Here is a 22,087-nt window from a genome sequence, read left to right as displayed (position 1 = left end):
GCATCATGAACCAAAATCCCAGAAAAATTTTGCAGATGCCAAGATTCAAAGTAATCTAAAATTTGATAAATACCTCAATATATCTTCTGACAGTTAGAAACATTCATATGGGGCTTATTTACTATTTTAGTTTTTCCTTGTCATTGCGGTAAAGGACTAGAGGTTATTACAAGGATGTTTTGCTTTTGGTTTTTTGGCATGCATTTTTCTAAAAATTACAAACCAGAAAGCACTTCAAGATGCCTAGGTGAGAGCTAAAAATGAAGCAATTTTGCACAGAAAAGAGTTTATGAGCCCAAAAGGCAGAATTTCGGGTTTTCTCAATATTGGTTTGGGGTCTTATATGCCTGGGCTGCCAGGTGGAGTTCAGAAGAGTGAAGCAAACACTCACTGTAAAAAGGTGAGGAGAAAGTAAAGAGAAAAGAGAAGAAAGGAGCAAGAAGACCAAGCTGATAGAAGAACGCATATTTGAGTTCTTACCTTTTTGTGGGCTATGAGGAGGCAATTGGAATGTTCATGTTCACAAGCAATTTCATAGTCAGGGATCAGATCCACCAACTCATGGACAAATCGTACCACTTCCTCATGCCAGGGCACGTTGGCCATGGTGAGACTGCTTGCTGAGCTCTCGCCACAGTAGGTAACACCCTGTGGAAACATCACAACAGTCAGAGACAATTACAGACCTACTTAAATGTCACAGAGTAAGAGTTTCAGAGCTAGAAAGGCTTCTAGAGGTCATCCAATCCAATTCAATGCATATTTTCAAGTGAAGAAAGTAAGACAAATAACAAAATGTGCTTTAGCACTCACAGGAATAGTTAGTGGCAAAGCACTGGAGCTCCCAGGTCATGCCCCTCCCACTCTCACAATGCTGGTGCTGGGCACCTGTGCTGCGCCGTCTTTCATCTGTGCTATCAGGCACAGTAATGTATTTGAACCAATAATGCAACTTTCCATTCAGATTCACTTGTGTACTATAATAGATCAATTCTCCAGGGATTATAGTCCCACAATACAATAATGGAGGCACAGCTGACATCCATGAAAATCCACTGAATAATTTACTCATTGGGAAAGTAAGTTGAGTACCATTTTATAAGCATAAGAATTGTAGTTGGTAAATCTTTTCTGTAAAGGGTCAGAGAGACGTATTCTTTCAGGAGCTCTCTTGGTAATGAATTTTGTGCACACACATGCACGCATAAGTGCACATACATAGAATCATACCAAATAAATAAATCTGTGGATATACACACATGCCTTCACACACCATTACATATCCATACATGTAACTCACTTCTAGACAGACCCCTATTCTTTACAAGTGCAGTAAAACAGCCCAGGCATATAAGACCTCAAAACTTTGTAACTAAGTTCTGTATTTGGGAAATCACATAATGGTAAAAGATTCATTTCCTAATAACAAGTGATACCTTGATTTTGTAAACTCTTCAAATACCCAAAATCAAACTTTCTTGACAATTCTAGATATGCTGCTACTAAACATTGAACGATTGTAATAAAAAAATGTGTACCACTGGCACACACTTTGCCTTATTCCCTTTCCCTCTCCCGCCTCTCCCTCTTGGGGTAGAATGATCTTAAATGAAAAAGCGACAAATGAGCACTGCAGAGTGACCCTGACCCTACAGATGGCAGAGTTGGGACTTGGCTGAAAACTCAGATGAGCTCTGCAAAATACTCCACTCCAGATGGCTGTTCAAAAGATTACTGGTATACTAAATTGAGATGACATTTGCTGAACACTGACTATAGGCAATGCAGCTTAATTACAATAAATGAGAATCTTCTCTATTAGCCCAATGATTCATAGACTTCATTAAACTGAGTTTCAGGTGAATAAAAAAAGCAAGAAATTATAATTTAGAAGTATTTAAGAAATATTTGGAAAATATTGCTAAACTTACCCAAATGCTTAAATAATTGAAAATGATTTACTGATAAATCAGTCATCAAAATAAACTTTACTTCAATTTAAATTGTATTTATGATATGTGAATTATATGAACAACCACATGTATAATAGTTCATTCAAAGGAATTTATATCTAATATTTAAAAAGTTAGTTCACTGAAGCAGGAATTTAAGATAAGACTTTTATATTCGGGCCTCCCCGGTGGCGCAGCGGTTGGGCGCTGGGTTGCGAAGCTGCCGGCGACCTCTGCGGCGCCGGTTCGATCCCCGGCTGCTCCCCGGCCACCAGCGGAGGGTCCCGCATGGCGTGCAGACCTCTCCTGCCGCCCGCTGCTCCCCTCAGCAGTGTACTTTGGTCCTTCTGCCTGCTCTGCTCCCCGCTCTGGCTCTGGTGAATTCTCTCACCCTCCCGCGCTTCTGACTGTGCCCAGTGCATGTATAAACAAGACGGACAAACAAATGAATAAATAAATAAATAAAACATGCCTCTATTAAAAAAAAAAAAAAAAAGACTTTTATATTCACAAATAATGCTTCTGAAAATATTTGGATCTATTTTATTCAGTAATAACCATCAAGAAACATTAAGGGAAGGTTTGATTTGGAAATGGAATGAAAGAATGAATGCCACAGTTCATTACTGTCTTCACATAATACTTTCCCATACATTTGCATGATGTTTTATAGTTAACGAAGCACTTTTACATAAAAGCTCTCATTTTAGCCAGACAAAATCATTTGTGACAGGAAGGACTGGTGACTTCCTAAGCAGCTTAGAATTTAAGCTTTCTCTGTGACAGAAATGCCATTTATTGGCAGTAAATCAGTCTGTGGCTCGAGGCCTCACTCAGTTTGGCTCCTATGCCTCATTCTCTGGTGCTTCTCTCTCTACTTTGACTACTTCACTTCATCCAACACTCTAAACTATTGACAACTTGTCCTGACTTTATTCCTGATCACACCTGACCCTGATCCACCTTAAATTACCATATCTTCCTTCATACGTTTGTCTGCTACCTTCTCATATTGCCGTTCCTTTTACCACAGGAAATTCATTCTTCTCTCACAACTTTGAGAAAAGAATAACCTCCAGAAAACAGATGGGTACAATGCAGTAATTGACAATTACAGAATCAAAAATACTGAAACCTCAGGTTGAGGAGTAAAAAGCAGACCCCAAGAAATTTCAAGAATAGAAACATTTATGCAACTCTGGTTTGTAGTGAAAAGCCATAATCATCAAAACTGCATGGTATTGGAACAAGAACAGACACACAGACCAACAGAATCGAATAGAAAATCCAGAAATAAACCCACAGATTTATGGTCAACTAATCTTTGACAAAGGAGCAAAGAATATGCATTGGAGCAAAGAAAGTTTGTTCAATAAATGGTGCTGGGAAAACTGGGTCACTACATGCTAAAGAATGAAGCTTACTACTACCTAACACCATGCACAAAAACCAACTCAAAATGGATTAAAGAACTAGACATAAGACCTGAAACCATAAAATACATAGAAGGAAATATAGGTGAAGCACTACATGATATGCACATCAAAGACATCTTTACAGACACATCACCCAAAGCAGTGATAGTGAAGGCAAAGATAAACAGCTGGGACTACATCAAATTAAAGAGCTTCTGCACAGCAAAAGAGAAAATAACAAAAACAAAGAGAAACCCCACCGACTGGAAGAACATTTTTGCACACAACACTAATGATAAAGGACTGATCACAAAAATCTACAAAGAGCTGATGAGACTCAACAAAAACAAAGAAAATAATCCAGTCAAAACATGGGCAGAAGAGCTAAAAAGAAACTTCTCTGAAGAGGAAATGCAAATGGCCAACAGACATGAAAAAATGTTCAACATCACCTGTAATCAGGGAAATGCAAATCAAAACTACAATGAGATACCATCTTACACCAGTGAGAATGGCACATATTAAAAAAACTAAAACAACAAATGTTGGCGAGGATGTGGAGAAAAAGGAACTCTCCTGCACTGTTGGTGGGAGTGCAAACTGGTCCAACCACTATGGAGAGCTGTGTGGAGATTTCTGGACCTACTAAACATAGAGCTTCCATATGATCCAGCAATTCCACTCCTAGGTATTTACCCAAAGGACACAGAAACAACAATTCCAAAGAGCACCTGCACCCCTATGTTTATAGCAGCACTATTTACAATAGCTAAACTTTGGAAACAACACAGATGCCCAAAAATAGATGACTGGATCAAGAAGATGTGGTACATATACACCATGGAATATTACTCAGCATTCAAAAAACATAAACACCTGCAATTTGCAGCAACATGGATGGCGCTGGAAGGGATCATGCTCAGCGAAATAAGCCAGAAAGAAAAAGAAAAATACCGGATGGTCTCACTCATAGCAGGAATCTAGAAAACTTAAATAAGGGACCAGGAAAAAGAATAACTATAAGAAAATATCAAAATCAACAAATAACTATGAACCAGAGACACCCTATGGGGGGTGGAAGGTGGGGAAAGGAGGGACTGGGGTCAAAATAAGGGGGTTGTAATTGTATGGGGAATATATAAAAATAAAATTTAAATTAAAAAAACAACCTGAAAAAACAAAAACAAAAAAAAAAAAGGAAAGAAAAGTGCAACCTATCCTGTTATATAGGTGATGGATCATTCTACTCTAGAGCTGGAGGCCAGAAGGCTTTTCACTGGCTACTTGAGAAGTTTACCTGGTACTCAAGATCTGTGGGCAGCGCAGTATTTTGGCAGTTTGACTATTTAATATTCTACTTAAACTGACTTGGTATTAAAGATACTGTTTTTGCACCCTATAGCTTGATGAGGAATACAATGTTGTCTTCCTGACTTTTTGCAGCAATATACCCCAAATACCTTTATTCTGAAAATGTTTTTAAAAGCCTGCTGCCCTCCCCAACAGCCCATGCTTCTCAGCATGGCACATGAGGTCTTCATGCTGAACTGCCCTACTTAGCTTTGAGTCTTTACCTAGCTAATTTCCCTGTCCCCTCCTACTCTCCTATCAGGAAACTTTACCTCATCTGAAACCAAGCTCAACATATACCAGCTAACTGGTAGAAATTGTCTAAGTTCTGAGCTCTTAGAGGGCAGGGGCTGCCCCTTGTTCTTCTTTGTACCCCCAATCAATGCTAAGTGATCAAGTCACACACTCTTCTATGGCATTAAATTCCAGAATTATCTTTTCTTTTTTCAACTTCACCTAGGATTGTTGTGTTTTCTATTTGTTTGTTTGTTTTTAACTGCAGTAACATTGGGGTATCCCTACCAACTCACCCATACTCCAGCACCACAGCCCATTATGTTTCCGACCCTCCCTGTTCTCTCTCCTCCCTATCCCCTCCCCCTTTGGTGTCTCAGTTCTGCAGTCAGCTATCAAGGATTAGTTTTTCAGCTTGTCTTTATCACTATTAATTTAGTTACTTTATATTCCACATATTCATGACACCATCCAGTATTTATCTTTCTTCTTCTTACTTCGCTTAGCATTATCCTCTCAAGTTGCTGCAAATGACATGAATTTACCTTTTTGATAGCTGAGTAGTATTCCACTGTGTATATATTACACATCTTCTTGATCCACTCATCTGTCCTGGGGCCCTTAGGTTGTTTCCATAGTTTAGCCATAACAAAGTGTTGTAATAAACATGGGAGTACAAGTTTCCTTTCAAATTAGTATTTTTGTATTTTTTGGATAGATGCCTAAGAATGGAATTACTGGGCTGAATGGCAGATCCATGTTTAATGTTTTGAGACACCTCCATACAGCTTTCCAGAGAGCTGGCCCAGTCTGCATTTCTACCAGCAGTGTAGGAGGGTTCCATTTTCTCCACATCCCTGTCAGCCATTGTTGTTTCTGGTCTTTCCAACATGGGCCAATCTCAGGTGTGAGATGCTCTAGTTTCATTGTGTTCTTGATTTGCATTTCTCCAATAATAAGTGATTATGAATGTTTTTTCGTGTACTTGTTGGCCTTTCTAATGTCTTCTTTGGAGGGGATGTCTGTTTAGTTCTTTTGACCATTTTTTTATTGAGTGGTTTTGTTTTTGTCAAGTCTTATGAGTTCTTTGTATATCTTTAATATCAATCCTATGTCAGATGTATGGTATGCAAATATTTCTCCCATTCAGTAGGGTATCTTTTCATTTTAGCTATGGTTTCTTTAGCTATATAAAAGCTTTTTAGCTTGATGTAGTTCTAGCTGTTTATGTTCTCTTTTGTCTTCCTTGCTGCTGGGGAAGAATCCCTAAAGGCATTACTAGAGCTTATGTCAGGAAATGTTTTGCCTATATTTTCTTCTATTCCTATATTTTCTTCTATGTATTTTATGGTTTCAGGTTACATATCCAAGTCTTTGATATATTTGAGTTGATTTTGGTGTATGGTGTGAGACTGTGGTCTAGTTTCATTCTTTTGCATGTAGCTGTTTAGTTCTCCCAACACTATTTATTGAAGATGCTATTTTTATTCCAGCCATGTGTTTTTGGTTCCTCTGTCATAGATTAACTGTCCATATATGTGTGGGTTTATTCCTGGGCTCTCAATTCTACTCCATTGGTCTATATGTCTGCTTTTGTTCCAATACCAGGATGTTTTAATTATTGTGGCTTTATAATATAGCTTGAGGTCTGGAAGACTGAGGATACCTCCATTCCCTTCTCTCTTTGTCAAGTCTGCTGTTGTTATTTGAAGTCTTCTGTGATTCCACATAAATTTCAGTAGTATTTGCTACAAAGAACTCTGTTCTGATCTAACATAAAACTGCATTTTTATTATTCAGGATTTTTCTATTCTTTAATGACTAAGGACCAACTAATACACACTGGCTAGGTCTTACTACACACATGAATAATCAGCAATATTCCTTATTTTTGTGTGGAAAGAGTGAGGCTATGCTAAGACATTTGTTTTACAAGATGCATTTTGCAAGGATTGAGTTCTGCAGACAGTTACAGTGCTAAAAGTACAATAGTATTAAATCATTTGACAACAAATAATTACTGAGCACTCAGTATTCTCAAGGTGCACTGCTAGACAGAGAATACAAAGACAGTATTTCATTTACAAATAGATTGTGTTATTAAAGTTTTTCAATAAGGCAGATGTTTGTAACATAAAGCACATTTTTACAAACAAGCAAGCAAATAAGGATAGTTAAGATTCTCAGGATAGGAAATAAGATCTATTTAAGTCTAATGAAGCTAAAATATATGTTAATTTACAGGGAATAACAAAAATATTTTATAAGACTAGTAATGAAAGAAAGGAGAAAATCAATATAATAAAGAAGTAGCTTCTATTGAGTTTAAATAAATGTGCTTAATGGAAAGTGATCGAAACATTTAAGTGCTTAATGGAAAGTGATTTAAACATTTACCACTAAGATCCAGCCAAAACATCTGTTACCACCACTACCACTGAATTTCAGAACAAATTATTAATTTGATATTATTATTCTAATTTTAATTTTAAGGAAATTTAGGCTCAAAGAGGATAACTAACCTGTCCCAGTCTACACCACCATATTTAAGGAATGTATCAAAACTGTTCTTCTCCCTTTCCCATGAGACTCCAGAATGTGCAGACCATACTCTACACACACACACATACACACACACGAAATACAATGCTATGAACAGCACTGTGTCTGCTTCTGCAGAGACTCCCAGACATATCACTAGCCAAGGTCAATTTACACAATGACCTTCACCTCTTTAGGGCATTTATGTGACCTTGACAGATACTATTGAATTGGATTTTTTTTTCCCTTGCCTAACTCCTCTGGCTAGGACTTCCAACACTAGGTTGAACAGTAGTGATGATAATGGATATACTTGTCTTGTTCCTGATATAAAGGGAAATATTTTCAAGTTTTTTGCACCATTGAGTATGATTCTGGCTGTGTGTTTGTTGTATATGGCCTCCATTATGTTGAAATAAGTTCTACTTAATTCCACTTTATTGAGAATTTTTATAAATGGGTGTTAAATTTTATCTGATGCTTTTTTGGAGTCCATTGAAATGATTGTGATTTTTATCTTCCTTTTTGTTGGGCTGGTGAATGACATTCATTGATTTGTGTATGCTGAGCCAACCTCATGTCCCTGGAATGAAATCTACTCAATCGTAGTGATTGATTCTCTTAATAGATTACTGGATTCCATTTGCTATGATTTTGTTAAGGATTTCTGCATCTATGTTCATTACAGAACCCTGGTGGTTGTCTAAGTTTCTTCATTTCTTCTTTCTATGTCTAAAAAAGGCCTCTGAAGTGGGTATCATCTCATTATTTAACTGTACAGGTTCGAACCTTTTCTTCCTCCCCTTTATAGTGTTTCATGCTGCTTCATATTATCTTTCTTTATACTTCTGATTCTGTATTCCTATTTTCACTTTGCACATAGTTTTGTGTTTTCTTTTCTTGTAATACCTTCAGAATTTCTTGTAAAGTAGGTCGGGCTGTAGTAAAATTAGTTTTTGTTTGTGTTTTAGCTTTATAGTTGAATAATCTTGCAGGACAGAGCATTCTTGGCTGGCAGTTTTTGTCTTTCAGTGTTGTGAGCAGAGCATACTACTCTTTTCTGGGCTGGGAAGTAACTGCTCTGAAATTGGAAAATAGCCTGATCAGAGAGTCCCGTGGTAAAATTTTTTTTAAGATTTATTTATTTATACAAGCACTGGGGTACAGGCCAAATGTGCAGGAGGGTGAGATAATTCACCAGAGACAGAGCAGGGAGCAGAACAGGCAGATCAACGGCAGTATACTGCTGAGGGGAGCAGTGGGTGAGACAGGAGAGGTCTGCGGCGCCATGTGGGAATCTCCCTGGTTAGTCGGGAATAGAACCCGAGCTGCTGAGGCTGCGGACAGCTTCACAGTGCTGTGCTCAACCAGCTGTGCCACCAGGGAGGCCCTGCCTTGGGAAATTACCTTTGGGGGTCTTACAGCCTTTAATATTTTTTCTTTATCTTTGACTTTTGATAATTTAACAATGCTGTGCCTTAGTCAGAGTCATTTTGCACTTAGAAATGGGGGTTTTCTGGCTGCTTCCTGGATACCCACATTCCTTTCTTTCCTTAGGTTCAGAAGTTCTCAGTTATTACTCCTTTGAACAGGGTCTCTGCTTCCTTCTCTCTCTCCTCATCTGTAATAACCATTATTTGTATGTTTCTTCTTCTAATTGAGTCTGAAAGTTCATGTAGGGTTTCTTCATGTTTCCTAGATCTTCTTTCTCACTCTTCTTCCAACTGGGTGATATGTACATCTGCATCTTCTATTTCTGAAATTCTCTCTTTTAACAGCTTATTTCTATTTAAGATACTTTCCACGTTTGTCCTCATTTCATTCAGGGATTCTTTCTGTGTTCTTTTAGTATCTTCCATCTCTTTAGTGAAGAGCTGTTTTTGTTCCTGGATCTCTTAAGAGCCTTTACCTGTCTTTCAGCACTTCACTGCCCTTATAACTACCTCATTTAGCACTTAAAAATGTTATTCTAAATTGTCTGTTAGGTCCTCTATTTCTATTTCCTTTATTAATGTCTCGATTTCAATTTTTCTTCTGCTTTTTCATCTTATGTCCAGATGCTCCTTGCCTCTTAGGCATGTGTGTTGCCTTATTTGCTTTTGGGGGATTGGGGTAATGTGGGTTTAATTTTGTTTGTTTTCTTCTTTCTTTATGTTGGTGGCAGGTGGGGGTGTAAGGAGATGCTGGGGCTCAAAGACTCATTCTTAGTCCTGGTGAGAACGGAGGGCAATTCGAAGCTGATCACCTCTGCCTTCTCTTCTTTCTCTCCAAACAAGCTTTTTTTCACACTTCAGGAATCCTAATTCCCTGCCCAGCCTCCTAGCTGCTCCTCTCTGGGATGTGATATGCAAAGAGGAGCAGCCGGAAACCAAGTGTCTCTTGTTGCCTGGCAGGGGGCGCAAATCACAAAGGGTGTGTCCTAGTTTGCTTAGTAATGGTGGCTGTTGCTGCCACCAAGTGAGCGGCCCACACTGCGAGTGCTGAGGCTCACTCACTGGGTGGGGTCTTTGTGCAGAAAGTGGGGAGAAGACTCTTCCTCCTGCTCCGACTGTTGCCCAACTCAGTAACTGAGTTCCACTCAGTTCTGTGTGTGGCACCACTGCTGATTTTCTCTGTCTGATCTTTCCAAACTGTGGTGGGGGTGTGCCTGAAGGAACCTTCCCTTATCACTCCTGCTGGCTGCTGATCTCCCCAGTCCCGCACATGTGTGCACCAGTCTGTACCACTCCCTTTGCAAAGAAGTTCCTCTGGCAATATTCACTGTGCCCAATAGGGCCAGGACCCAGGGCGCAGCCAGCCTTTGCACCATCCTGGCTGTCACCTCCTCCGCCTCTTCACTCACCTTGCCCACAGCAAGCTGCCAACCTCAGTCAAAGCCTTCAGGAAAATCATGTGTCTCTGTCAGCAAACCTCCAGATCTTTTGAGCTAATTGTTCCTGGTTTTATTCTCTTTTTAGTTGTGTTTAGAATAGTGTGATCCAAACCTCTCCATTCTACCACTTTGTAGGTGGAATCAAGACTTACTTTTTTACTAAGAGCATGTAGAAGGGATAAGCTCCCAAGAACCCTTCTGTGAGTGGGTAAATTTTTCCTAGTTTTTCCTAAGGTAAAAAGGCCTGGTCTTCCATCCTTTAAGCCCAAGTCCTATCTCCACTAAAGCTTGGAGTACCCTCAGTGTGATCTCTCTTCCAGTTGCTAAAGAGTTCCCTTACAAAATAGCTATGCTCTCAAAAATACACTTACCATAATATATTTACTTTTAAGTGTCAGTTTTTAGAGGAGTTTGAGGTTATCTTAGCTTGTTATATTGCTAACTCTCATCAAATGTTGTAGCAAAGAATTTATTATTATTTTTTAAGACTCCTTCAATTTAGAAAATTTCAACTTTAATTAAACAACAAAAACTGACTTTGCAGACATTACATAATTTAACTGTAGTGAATAGGAAAGCATCCCTTCTCCACGTATTAATTTCATTTGATTTACAAAATACATCCTTCATATAGTAATTCATACAATACAGAAATATGAAAAGCAGAATTAATAAGCCTTTCCTTTCTCTTCTCCCAAAAAGAAGTCTGTTAACAGTCTGATATGTATCCTTCCATGTTTCTTATATAAATATATGTAAATATATACTATTAAAACTGTATCAAATAATAAATATTATTCTATAAACATCCTTTTTCCTATTTTTTTTTACAAAGACACTTCATTAACTTACTAGAAAAATAAGAGCTGAATTTAAAAAAACATGGGCCAGAACCGCCATCTTCCAGGAAGATGACCAACACAGAGGGAAAGGGGAGAGGTACCTGTCTGTGGTATGTTCTCTAGACCTTTTAGAAGACATGGAGCTGTTTCTTTGGCCACAAAAACGTAAATCTACAAGAAAGGCGATATTGTGGACATGAAGGGGATGGGTTCAAAATGGAATGCCCACACATTACCATGGCGACACTGGAAGAGTCGCCATGTTACCCAGCATGCAGTGGGCATTGTTGTAAACAAACAAGGGCAAAATTTTTGCCAAGAGAATTAATGTTCATATTGAGTATAATAAGCACATTAACAGCCAAGACAGCTTCCTGGTATATGTGAAAGAAAATGATCAGAAAAAAAAGGAAGCCAAAGAGAAAGGTATTTGGTTCAGCTGAAGCTCTAGACTGCTCCACCAAGAGAAGCAGACTTTGTGAGAACCCATGGAAAAGAGTCTGAGCTGCTGGAACCCACTCCCTATAATTTATGGCACGACAAGTATGAAAAAATAAAGGATCTAAAAAATAAAAAAAAAACCCACGTGATCCAATACTTGATGGCCCAGATACTTGACATTACAGGCTACTTCTCCCCTAGGTCTTCTACAAGAAACAGATGAATCATTACCATGCTTCCTCCTGATAGAATACAACCATTTTTTGTTTTTATTTTATACAGAGAGAGCCCATGTACTCTTTTTTTTTTCCTTTTCTTTTCTTTTTAAGATTTATTTATTTATTTATACAAGCACTGGGTACAGTCAGAAGTGCAGGAGGGTGAGAGAATTCACCAGAGCCAGAGCGGGGAGCAGAGCAGGAAGAAGGACCAAAGTACACTGCTGAGGGGAGCAGCGGGCGGCAGGAGAGGTCTGCGCGCCATGCGGGACCCTCCTCCGGTGGCCGGGGAGCAGCCGGGAATCGAACCGGGGCTGCAGAGGCTGCAGGCAGCTTCGCAACCCAGCGCTCAACCGCTGCGCCACAGGGGAGGCCCACAACCGTTATTTTCAACATAATTTATCCTTTAAGTAAAACATTATAAATTGTGGCAGATTAACCATTTCCCTAAGAATTTTAAAATAAAATCTCTCAAAATAAGTCATTGTAGACTGCCTTGCTCAATAAGACATCCATTTGCCAAACAGCATATCCCTATCAAATCAGCTTTACCAAGGTCTGGAACATGGAGAGAGCTCAGAAATATTGGTTGAATGTAGGGATAAAACAGTAAAATGGAAATCTTGTTTGAAAGAAACTATGTCATTATAATATCTCAGCTATCCCGAATATTTCCTATTTATGCTAATAGTTTGTCAAACTAAAAAATACCCAACAGAGAGTTACACTGCTTAAGAAGTATTCATCTCTTTCTATAAAAAAAAGGAGTGTTTTTTTTTTTTTTAGATTATACAGTGTCTCAAATTTTATGTAAGATATTGCAGGAAACATGATTGCAAAGAAAAGAAGGCAAGCAGGCAAGAAAGTGAGAGAGAGGGAGGGAGGAAACAAACAAAGCAAAAAACCCAGAAAATGAAAAAAAGTTACCCTGTGATGCAGCCAAGTTGTTTTACAATACAAATTTCACTGCAATATAACTTGAGGCAACAATCTTTAATAGCCAAATCATAAATTAGAACTCCACTAATCCCTCATGTTGGCAAGATTTTCTTAAGCCAACACATAGCTTGTATCTTCCCACCATTAAAGTTCTTGGCAAGAGAAGCCTTTTAAAATTAAGAGCAATTTCAAAAGCAATGTCTTTGACCTGAATAGAGATAAAACGCTACACACAGAGACAGCAATACTTCTTCTGTTTCCACCCTCTTACCCCTCCAGAGTACAATAATATAGAAAGCTGAATTTAATAAGAGACACCTGTAAAACTCTGATGAAATATCCTCTGAAATAACATAAGAAAGTGTTCAGCTCCATAAACATCAGCTGAAGAGTGGAGCTGGCTTTCAGAGACAGGGTGGAATTTCCCATCACTTTCTCTCATTTTGAGGACTCTTAGTTGTTCAGAAAGCCTTGCTTCTTAATGATCCATAACTTTAACTGTCATCTAATGCCAATGACTTCCAAATCACTGTTACAAGCCACATCTTACCCCAGAACTCCATGGCTCATATAACTTACGGCCTAGATATTAAAAATTGTCTCAAATTTACTAAGACCAACATACAACTCATGAAATTACTCCCCAAGTGTGCTTCTCTCCTCCATCAGTCTTTTCCATCTCAGGAAACTATTCCACATCCACACAACTGCTTAAGCCAAACCACAGGTGTCATTCTTGATTGTTTGGTCTTTCCCTCCCTACATCTCATCGAGCAACAAGTTCTGTTGGTTCTACTTCCCAAATTTATCCCAAAGGCACACACTCTTCTCCAACTACATTACTAAATATTTTCTCCAAGCCATACTCTCACTTGCTTTGGTCTACCTGCTTACACTGCTGGTCTCTATGACTGATGCATGATACAGCCTCAGGCTGATCTTTTAAATTCAAAAATCATATATTACCACTCTCCAGCTTAAAACCCCTTGCTAGTATACCTCTAATTAAAAAAAAAAAAAAAAAAAAAAAAAAGCTTACCACTAAATTTAGTAAAGTCCAAATCTCTTATCCTTGCTTGAAAGACCTAAAAAAATCTGGCCCCAGCCAACGTTTCTGATTCAACTCACATACTGCCAACTCTAACTCCTGCTGAGATCACAGGGAACCTCTATACACCAGCTGTGTCACCTGCCTAGAATACTCTGACCCCCAAGTCTTTGCAAATTGTTTCTTTATTACAATGTAGGTATCAGATTTTCTTTAAAGTCATCTTCTCAGAAAAGCTTTCCTACTGACAAAATCTAAAATGACCAACCACAAAAGTTAGCAAAACAACACATGCATTTACACTTTGACTTTCAATCCACTCATAGGCATTCCCTTAAATATGAAACAGCCAAGAAGGCTGGTCATGAGTTTAAAAATAAACAACATAATTTAAAAAAAAAAAACCCTGAATTTACAGATACAGAGAACAGACTGGTGGCTGTCAAAGGTGGGAATGGGGAGGGGGTGAAACGGGTAAAGAGGGTGGAAAAGTACAAACATCTAGTTTAAAATAAAGCAGCCCTGGAGATGTACTGCACAGCATGGTGAGTACAGTTAGTGATACTATACTGTATATTTGAAAGTTGCTTGGAGAGTAGAATGTCCCAGTGCCTTGTAAAGGAGTTAGTCCTTCTAGATTTACTTAGGGTAGCAATTATCATCCTAAGAAAAAAAAATTATAACTGTGTGTGTTCATGGACATTTACTAGATTTATTGTGATGATGTTTGAAATTTTCTGTATGTTTGAAATTTTCTATAATAAAAATTTTAAATGTAATCAACTGCTCACGATAGCACTGTTTTATTTCTCAGCATACTAATGTTGCCATATGGCTTTTTAATTATTCATTTTGTGTCTGCTGACTTTTTGCCTATCTTTCACTAAAATATAAGCTTTTTAAAAGCAAAAGCTTAGTCTTTACTATTATTAACCCCAATGCCTAGAATAATGCCAGGTTCTTGATTAATACTAAATGATCAAATAAAATATCTGAGCCCTCCTGTAGAGCTTTAAAAGATTTTAACTCCACCATGGCCAACAAAGCATCATGAGAAATGCATGACTTCAGCCAACAGGGGCTTACCTTTACTTCAATGAAATCAGGATTCCCCAGGGACACCAGCTCAGCATAGGCCTGGAGTTCATTCACATTCCACGCTTTCACGAGAGTCAGTCTGTAGACAGTACGCTGTTGCTAAAACAAAGAAAAAGCCAACTTTTTTTTATCTTGGCAGAATTCACATATTAACCTAGAAAGAGTACCTCCAATTTCTTCAACCCATACATAACCCAGATAAGGTGAAATCCAACATGAACTTTTATAAAGTGAAGTTACATTTTGTAAAATGAAAAAAAAATTAAACAATAAGATCCCCATAAAATTATGAAGGTAGAGATATCAGCTTATTTCTTGTCTCTTCCTTACAATATTTAATACTCCATTAAGTACCCAAAGGTTTCTTGACAAATACACACTGAATTAGATTTAGTAAGGAATAGTAAATTTACCAAATAGTTTTAGACTATGGAAAACCAAACCAAATAACTTCAGACTTTCAGGTACCAATCACTCAAGTTGTTTATGATAAGAATTTTTTTTTTAAGATTTATTTATTTTATACAAGCACTGGATATAGTCAGAAGCACCAGAGGGTGAGAGAATTCACCAGAGCCAGAGCGGGAAGCAGAACAGGTAGAAGGACCAAAGTACACTGCTGAGGGGAGCAGCGGGCGGCAGGAGAGGTCTACATGCCATGTGGGACCCTCCTCTGGTGGCTGGGAGCAGCCGGGGATTGAACCGGCGCCACAGAGGCCGCGGGCAGCCTCGCAACCCAGCACTCAACCGCTGCGCCAACGGGGTGGTCCAAGAATTTCTAATTATTCTTGTCCTCTTTCCTGCTTTCTTGTTACTTAATGATCTCTGTTGGCAGAAAAGACACATTTATGAACTACCAGCTGTTTGCCATATATAGTAGCCCCCCTTTATTTGCAGGGGATACATTTCCAGGTTGCCCAGTGGATGCCTATAGCTGCAGATAGTGCCAAACCCTATACATACAATTGTTTTTTCCTATACATATATATCTATGACAAAATTTAGTCTCTCAACTAGGCTCAGTAAGAGATTAACAATAACTAATAATAAAATAGAATATTTATAAAAATATGCTGTAAAGATGTTACAAAATATCTCGTACATATTTTTGGACCATGGTTGACCATGGGTACTTGGAACCGAACAAAGTGAAACTGCAGATAAGGAGGGCTACTGTTTACTAAAAAAGGTATTTGATTTCTGAAAAGCAATTAGATAACAATGATGGAAGCCTTTAAAAAAGGCTTACACTCGGGCCAGGCCTCCCCAGTGGCGCAGCGGTTGAGCTCTGGGTTGTGAAGCTGCCCGCAGCCTCTGCAGCGCTGGTTCGAGTCCTGGCTGCTCCCCGGCCACCAGAGGAGGGCCCCACATGGTGCACAGACCTCTCCTGCTGCCTGCTGCTCCCCTCAGCAGTGTACTTCGGTCCTTCTGCCTGCTCTGCTCCCTGCTCTGGCTTTGGTGAATTCTCTCACCCTCCCGCGCATTTGACTGTGCCCAGTGCTTGTATGTATGTATGGATGGATGGATAAACAAACAAACAAACAAACAAACAAACAAATAAATAAATAAATCTTACACTCTTTGACTTTGTAGCTCCCTTCTAGGACCCAAAACAAATGATCACAGACCAAATCATTAAACATCTCAGAACAACATCATTAATGATAGTTTAAAATTTAAATTAAGCTCCTCTCTACAGAAATGCAAACCAAAGTTAAAGAGGAACAAAATTAAAGGACTTCAAATTACTAGATACCATGACTTAATAGAGCTCTAACAATTAAGACAGAGATGTTGATGAATAGAGCAGTGGAACAAAATAGAGAATCTAAAGGCTCTTGGATGAATACTTGATTTGTGACAAAATTGGCACTGTAGAAGATTATGGAATAGGATGTTATTTTAAATTAACAATACTGGATCAAATGGATACTTATCAGATGGGATGAACCCCCACTTAAAAACATTCTTTAATGGATTATAGACTTCAATGTGAAATGAAAATAACAAAATGTCCAGAAAACAGGGAAAAATATCTTACAACATTAGTAGTCAAAATTGTGATTATTTGTAGACAGAAGAGGGGTTCAGGGTAATGAGGGAAGGACAGCAATGTATGTGGAGAGTCTGAGGATGCTCTTAACATTCCATTTCTTGAATAGGTACAGTAGTATGTTCATTTTGTAGTCATTCACCAAACTGTTCATTTAAGCTCTGTACTTTTCTGTGTATATGATATTTTCTAATAATAAGTCCTATTAAAGAAAAGATATACACAAAGTACTGGGAGGAGCCATTTAGGATTTTTAAAGTTTTCTTTTATTTATAAGTATTAATGGATAAAACATTATTTATTTAAACATTATTTATTTGAATTAAAATACTCCAATGCATCCATCACCGCTAGAAAAGTGGGGAGATACAGAAAAAAGAAATGCAGATAGTTGTCAAAGCTCATGGTTACAAAGGAATTCCTTTTATTTTTCTCTCTTCTCTTGGATTTTGAAGAAATCCACAATAAAAGGTTAAAAAATAAGTACTTGTAAGTTAGAATTTTGCTGCTTCTAATTAGGCAGCTTACATTGCTACACATTCTGGATGAGGTTATTACATCCCAAGACTACAACTCTTAATTTTAATGATTTATCTTGACAGTTACAATTCAAGATGAATTCAAGTTGAGGCTGTGTCAAAACAAGATAAAATGTCTCTTAAAATATGGTACTGAGTTACTATTAATCAAAGAAATGCAAATTGAAGCAATAATGAGGTACCATTTTGGCTTATCAAACTGGTAAAGATTTTTAAAAATAGCATAGTCAGTGCTGCCTATAGTTTAGCACGACAGGCATGTTCATTCACTAATGGTGGAAGCATAATGCAGTACAAACATCTTGGAAATTAACATGGAATATAATTAAACAATCTGAAAAATATTCAAATCTGTTGACCAAATAATTGCAGGTGAAAAATCTGAGCCTTTGAAAATCATAAAAATTGTAGACAAATACTGATGAATAAGAATGTTCATTTCAACTTTATTCATAATAATGAGATACAATAAACTCAAGAAGTTCAATCGCATGAAGCAGTTAGATGACTTATGAGACTTATTTACCTCATACTAAAGATGATATTTCAGAACAGTGGTTATGGATCCCAACATAACAAAGGAACATATTCCTAAATAATATTCTGCAGACATGATTCTCAGCAAGGGGGAGGAGAAGGAAACAGACTTGTGTTTTTCATAACTTTGCTCCCAGTGAGAATAACTATTTTAGAAGAATGTTTAAGGATGAGGGGTAATTTTCATGTAACAATACTGAGTTTTAAAAAAGCAAAAGACAAAATTATAAATGTATCGTGGTATTAATGATGTAAATATACATGTACAGAAAAAAATAAGACTTGGGAGGAAACATCACAAAAGTTGTGGGATCAGAAAACACGTACACACACATTTATAATAGTACTCAATCTTGAGACTAGGTCAGCTTAACAGTCTCGCAATATAACTGTTCGCAACTATGCATCGTAACAACTACCCTAGACAAAATCCTCCTGCACAAAATCCAAAAACTTTGGTAAAGGAAGTATGAAAAGATTTGCCTTAGGTTCAGAAGACCATGCATATCAACTGGAATATGAGAGTGTATGGCTGGAATTTAAAAAGCCATACACCTCTATAACTTAGAATAGCAAAATGAAAAGAAGGGGCTCAATAGCCGGCAAGGTAGTTAATATGCAGGAAGATGTTGCCTGTGTGAAAGAAGAGAAAGACGGTAAAACCATATATACAAAAATCATACACACATACATCTTTATGGACATATTATACACAATATATATATATAACCAAGCACATATTATAATGCATACAGTTAAAGTAGCATCAAAGAGGTACTACACAATTCATTTTCTTGAGAGCCATAAGAATCTGAGAAGTAAAATGCAAAAGAATTTGCTGAGAAGTAAAAATGCAAAAGAGACTAGGTTATCTAGTTGAATGAAATAAGGAGATTTATAAGAGAATACTTAATAAAACAAATTCTCACGAGAAATGAGTAATATGGAGCAGTGTTTCTCCATCATTTGGAAGCTGGGAGAAACAGGAAGGTGTTTCTATTGGCATTTTGAACAGGACAGTTTTCACTCTGTGGTAATAACCTGTGCCCAAGAACCAGGAAGATGTAAATTTCCAATATGGACATGCTGAGAAAGTGAAAGAAATAATTTTCTACAAGATGACTAATAAGGATGACAGAATGTAAAGAGCTAATGATAAAAATAAATGAAAGAGAACAGATAATAAGATTTCCAAAGGAAGAAAAACACAACTGTAGAATCATAGGACCACTCTCTATTTTCCAATGAGAGAAGATTTATACTTAGACCCTTCTAAAGTCACCACCGGGCCTCCCCTGGTGGCGCAGCAGTTGAGTGCTGGCCTGCGAAGCTGCCAGCAGCCTCTGCAGTGCTGGTTAGATCCCTGGCTGCCGGCGAGGGTCCCAAATGGCACACAGACCTTTCCTGCTGCGCCCACTGCTCCCCTCAGCAGTGTGTTTCGTAGGTCTGTCTGTTCTGTTCCCGGCTCTGGCTCTGGTGAATTCTCTCACCCTCCTGCACTTCTGACTGTACCCAGTGCTTGTATAAACAAATAAATAAATCTTTAAAAAAAAAAAAATGTCACCACCACCACAAGATAAAGGAGTGGTGAAACCTACCTATTAATAGTAAATAGAGAAACAATACCAAAAAAAAAATCAATAAGCAGACAATTATGTTACAGCCCACACCAACCAGGGTGAATAAACAGGCTCCAATCACCAAACCAATATTTAGAGCTGGATGTCCCTAGGTACTGACAAAAAAGTAAAATCTCCAGCAATGTTCCTTCAAAGTCTACCCACCACTCTGTAGCAGACACAAATAAACATCTGGGTCCAAAATTTGTAGAAGTTATGAGAAAAATACCTCACAATAGCAAAAACACAGCTCACAAAATATTGAATCAAAGCAAATCTGAAAGGAGTATGGGGTGACCAGAATCAATAAATTCTATAGATCTATATTTCTCCAAAAACTGTATTTGCAACATTTCATGAGTTAAAGTCCCCAATGAACCCAAATACACTAACGGCTCCCTTCCTGAGGAATTAACTGTCCAAACAGCAATTGCTTTGTAGTCAAGAAATGTTCAGATTGTTAACTCACTAATTAACCTCCCTGTGCCTAAGCTTGCCTCTGCAAAAAAAACAAAAACAGAACCCCAGACTGGTTAGAAGGTGACTCAGTCCTTGAAGTAAGCCTATAAAGGTTCCTCCCTGGAAAGTTTAGTAGTGGCAAGATGTGCTGCTGTGTTTAGCACTCTACCTCATGTCTGACTCATAAGAAAGTGAATCTGGAATGAAAGCAATATGAACTTGGAAGAAGGGTAGACAGCATTTACTACACAAATACTAAAATGCTAAAAGTATTTCACCCAAAGTCCTTACTAATTTGCATTTTTTACCAAATAATGCATATTATGAGCATATAGTCAAAAGGGTACTTTATGTTCATCTCTTGAGTCTTTCCTACTGCAACATGAAAAATGATGAGATGAAAAAAATGAAAATTTAAAAGACAAAATTGCCTAAAAATAATATTAGACAGCCCGATAAAACCAGGAATTAGACCTAATTGGACCAGGCTGCCTGTTAGAGGACCTGTGTGATTAAAACTACCTACCTACTATTCAGGAAGAACCTACAAACAAAAATTCAAGAGGTATAGAAATCTAACATTTCAGAAAAAGATTCAACATAGTCCACAATTGGAAGATAAATTTTGGTCAAGGAAAATTAAAGTAATACTTTAAGATAAGAGATAAACAGAAGACAAGATTTCACAAAGATGGCTACTTTCCCAAATAACTAAGTCGATGTGATTTCAGTCACTGTCTTAAAGGTGTGTGTGTGTGTGTGTGTGTGTGTGTGTATGAGAAAACTGACATACTGATTGTACAATAATTACAAAAATGTACTGGGGCTAAGAATAAATGAGATAATTCCAAAGAAAAACAATTTTGAAGAAGAAAACAGGGTCTTCTGTGCTAAATATAAAGATATAAAACTACAGTAACTGTGGCAATGTGACAAAATAGAAAATTTAACTGACAGAACACAGTAGAAAGCTCAGAAACATCTCCATGAATATATGAAAATTTGATCACAACAGGCAGCCATTACAAAACATCATTTAACAATTGACACTCACTAATTCAATTATCTATGGGAGGGGACACACTTCATAACAGATTTTAAAAATATATATGGAGACAGCTAAGTACAGCTATATATGCATGTGCATGTGTGTATGAAGAGCTCATACATCCTTAATAAAAAGCATTTACAAATCAATGAAAATCAACACCATAAAATTAAAAATAAAATGATAAAGAACTAAGATAGGTATTTCACAAAAGAATATATAGAAATGGTCAATAACAGCACAAATTGTTTTAATATCACAAGTAAATAAATACACATTTTTAAAAAGTTTAGAGTAACAATGTTCATAATAGATACAAGCTGGAAACAACCTCAATGTCCATCAACAGTTGAACTGATTTAAAAATTTTTGTGACATATTTACAATAGAATTCTACAGAGAAATGAAAAAAATTATTATTGCTACATAAAATAACTGGGATAAAATTGATATGTATAATGCTACTAAAGAAGCTAGACCAAATAAAAGAGTAAACATAGAATGATTCAGAATAGTGGTTATTTCTGCAAATGGTTGGAAGGGAAGATTACCTATAAGGCTGTTAATTATATAGGTGAATTGACTTCATAAAAAAAAAAAAACCAAGCTGTACACTTAGGAACAGTTCACTTTAGCAATATATGTCACACTTCAATAAAAAAATTAATATTAAAATTAAAAAGGTATGTATAATAAGAGGGCTTTATTGCTTATAAAGTGAATGATGGAATATTAATATCCATGAGAAATAATGAGAATGTGCAAAAATACCAAGACTGTATGATACAACCTACTAAAGGGCAAATTTGGCATTACCTATTTAAAACCTTTATAATTGTAATCTTACTCCATGAACTTCCCTTCTATAGTTTATTCTTTATA

At 37.3% G+C, this 22,087-nt stretch overlaps 1 protein-coding gene across 3 annotated transcripts in view; it reads right to left on the bottom strand.

Moving 5' to 3' along the window:
• Window positions 1-22,087, bottom strand: part of LOC119241486 (S-adenosyl-L-methionine-dependent tRNA 4-demethylwyosine synthase TYW1) — a 111,584-nt gene that overhangs the window by 8,853 nt on the left and 80,644 nt on the right. For all 3 annotated transcript variants that reach the window (XM_037506788.2, XM_037506789.2, XM_054693579.1), the window contains 2 exons: window positions 14,939-15,049; window positions 481-648 (listed from right to left, as the gene is read on the bottom strand). In XM_037506788.2, the coding sequence (XP_037362685.1) occupies window positions 481-648; window positions 14,939-15,049 (279 nt within the window). The remainder of the gene's footprint in view (window positions 1-480; window positions 649-14,938; window positions 15,050-22,087) is intronic.

The sequence above is a fragment of the Talpa occidentalis genome, unplaced genomic scaffold, assembly GCF_014898055.3.
Source record: "Talpa occidentalis isolate TD23 unplaced genomic scaffold, MPIMG_talOcc4v2.1 talOcc4.12, whole genome shotgun sequence".
Classification (NCBI taxonomy): Eukaryota; Metazoa; Chordata; class Mammalia; order Eulipotyphla; family Talpidae; genus Talpa; species Talpa occidentalis.
This window is presented reverse-complemented; position numbering and strand designations above follow the sequence as displayed.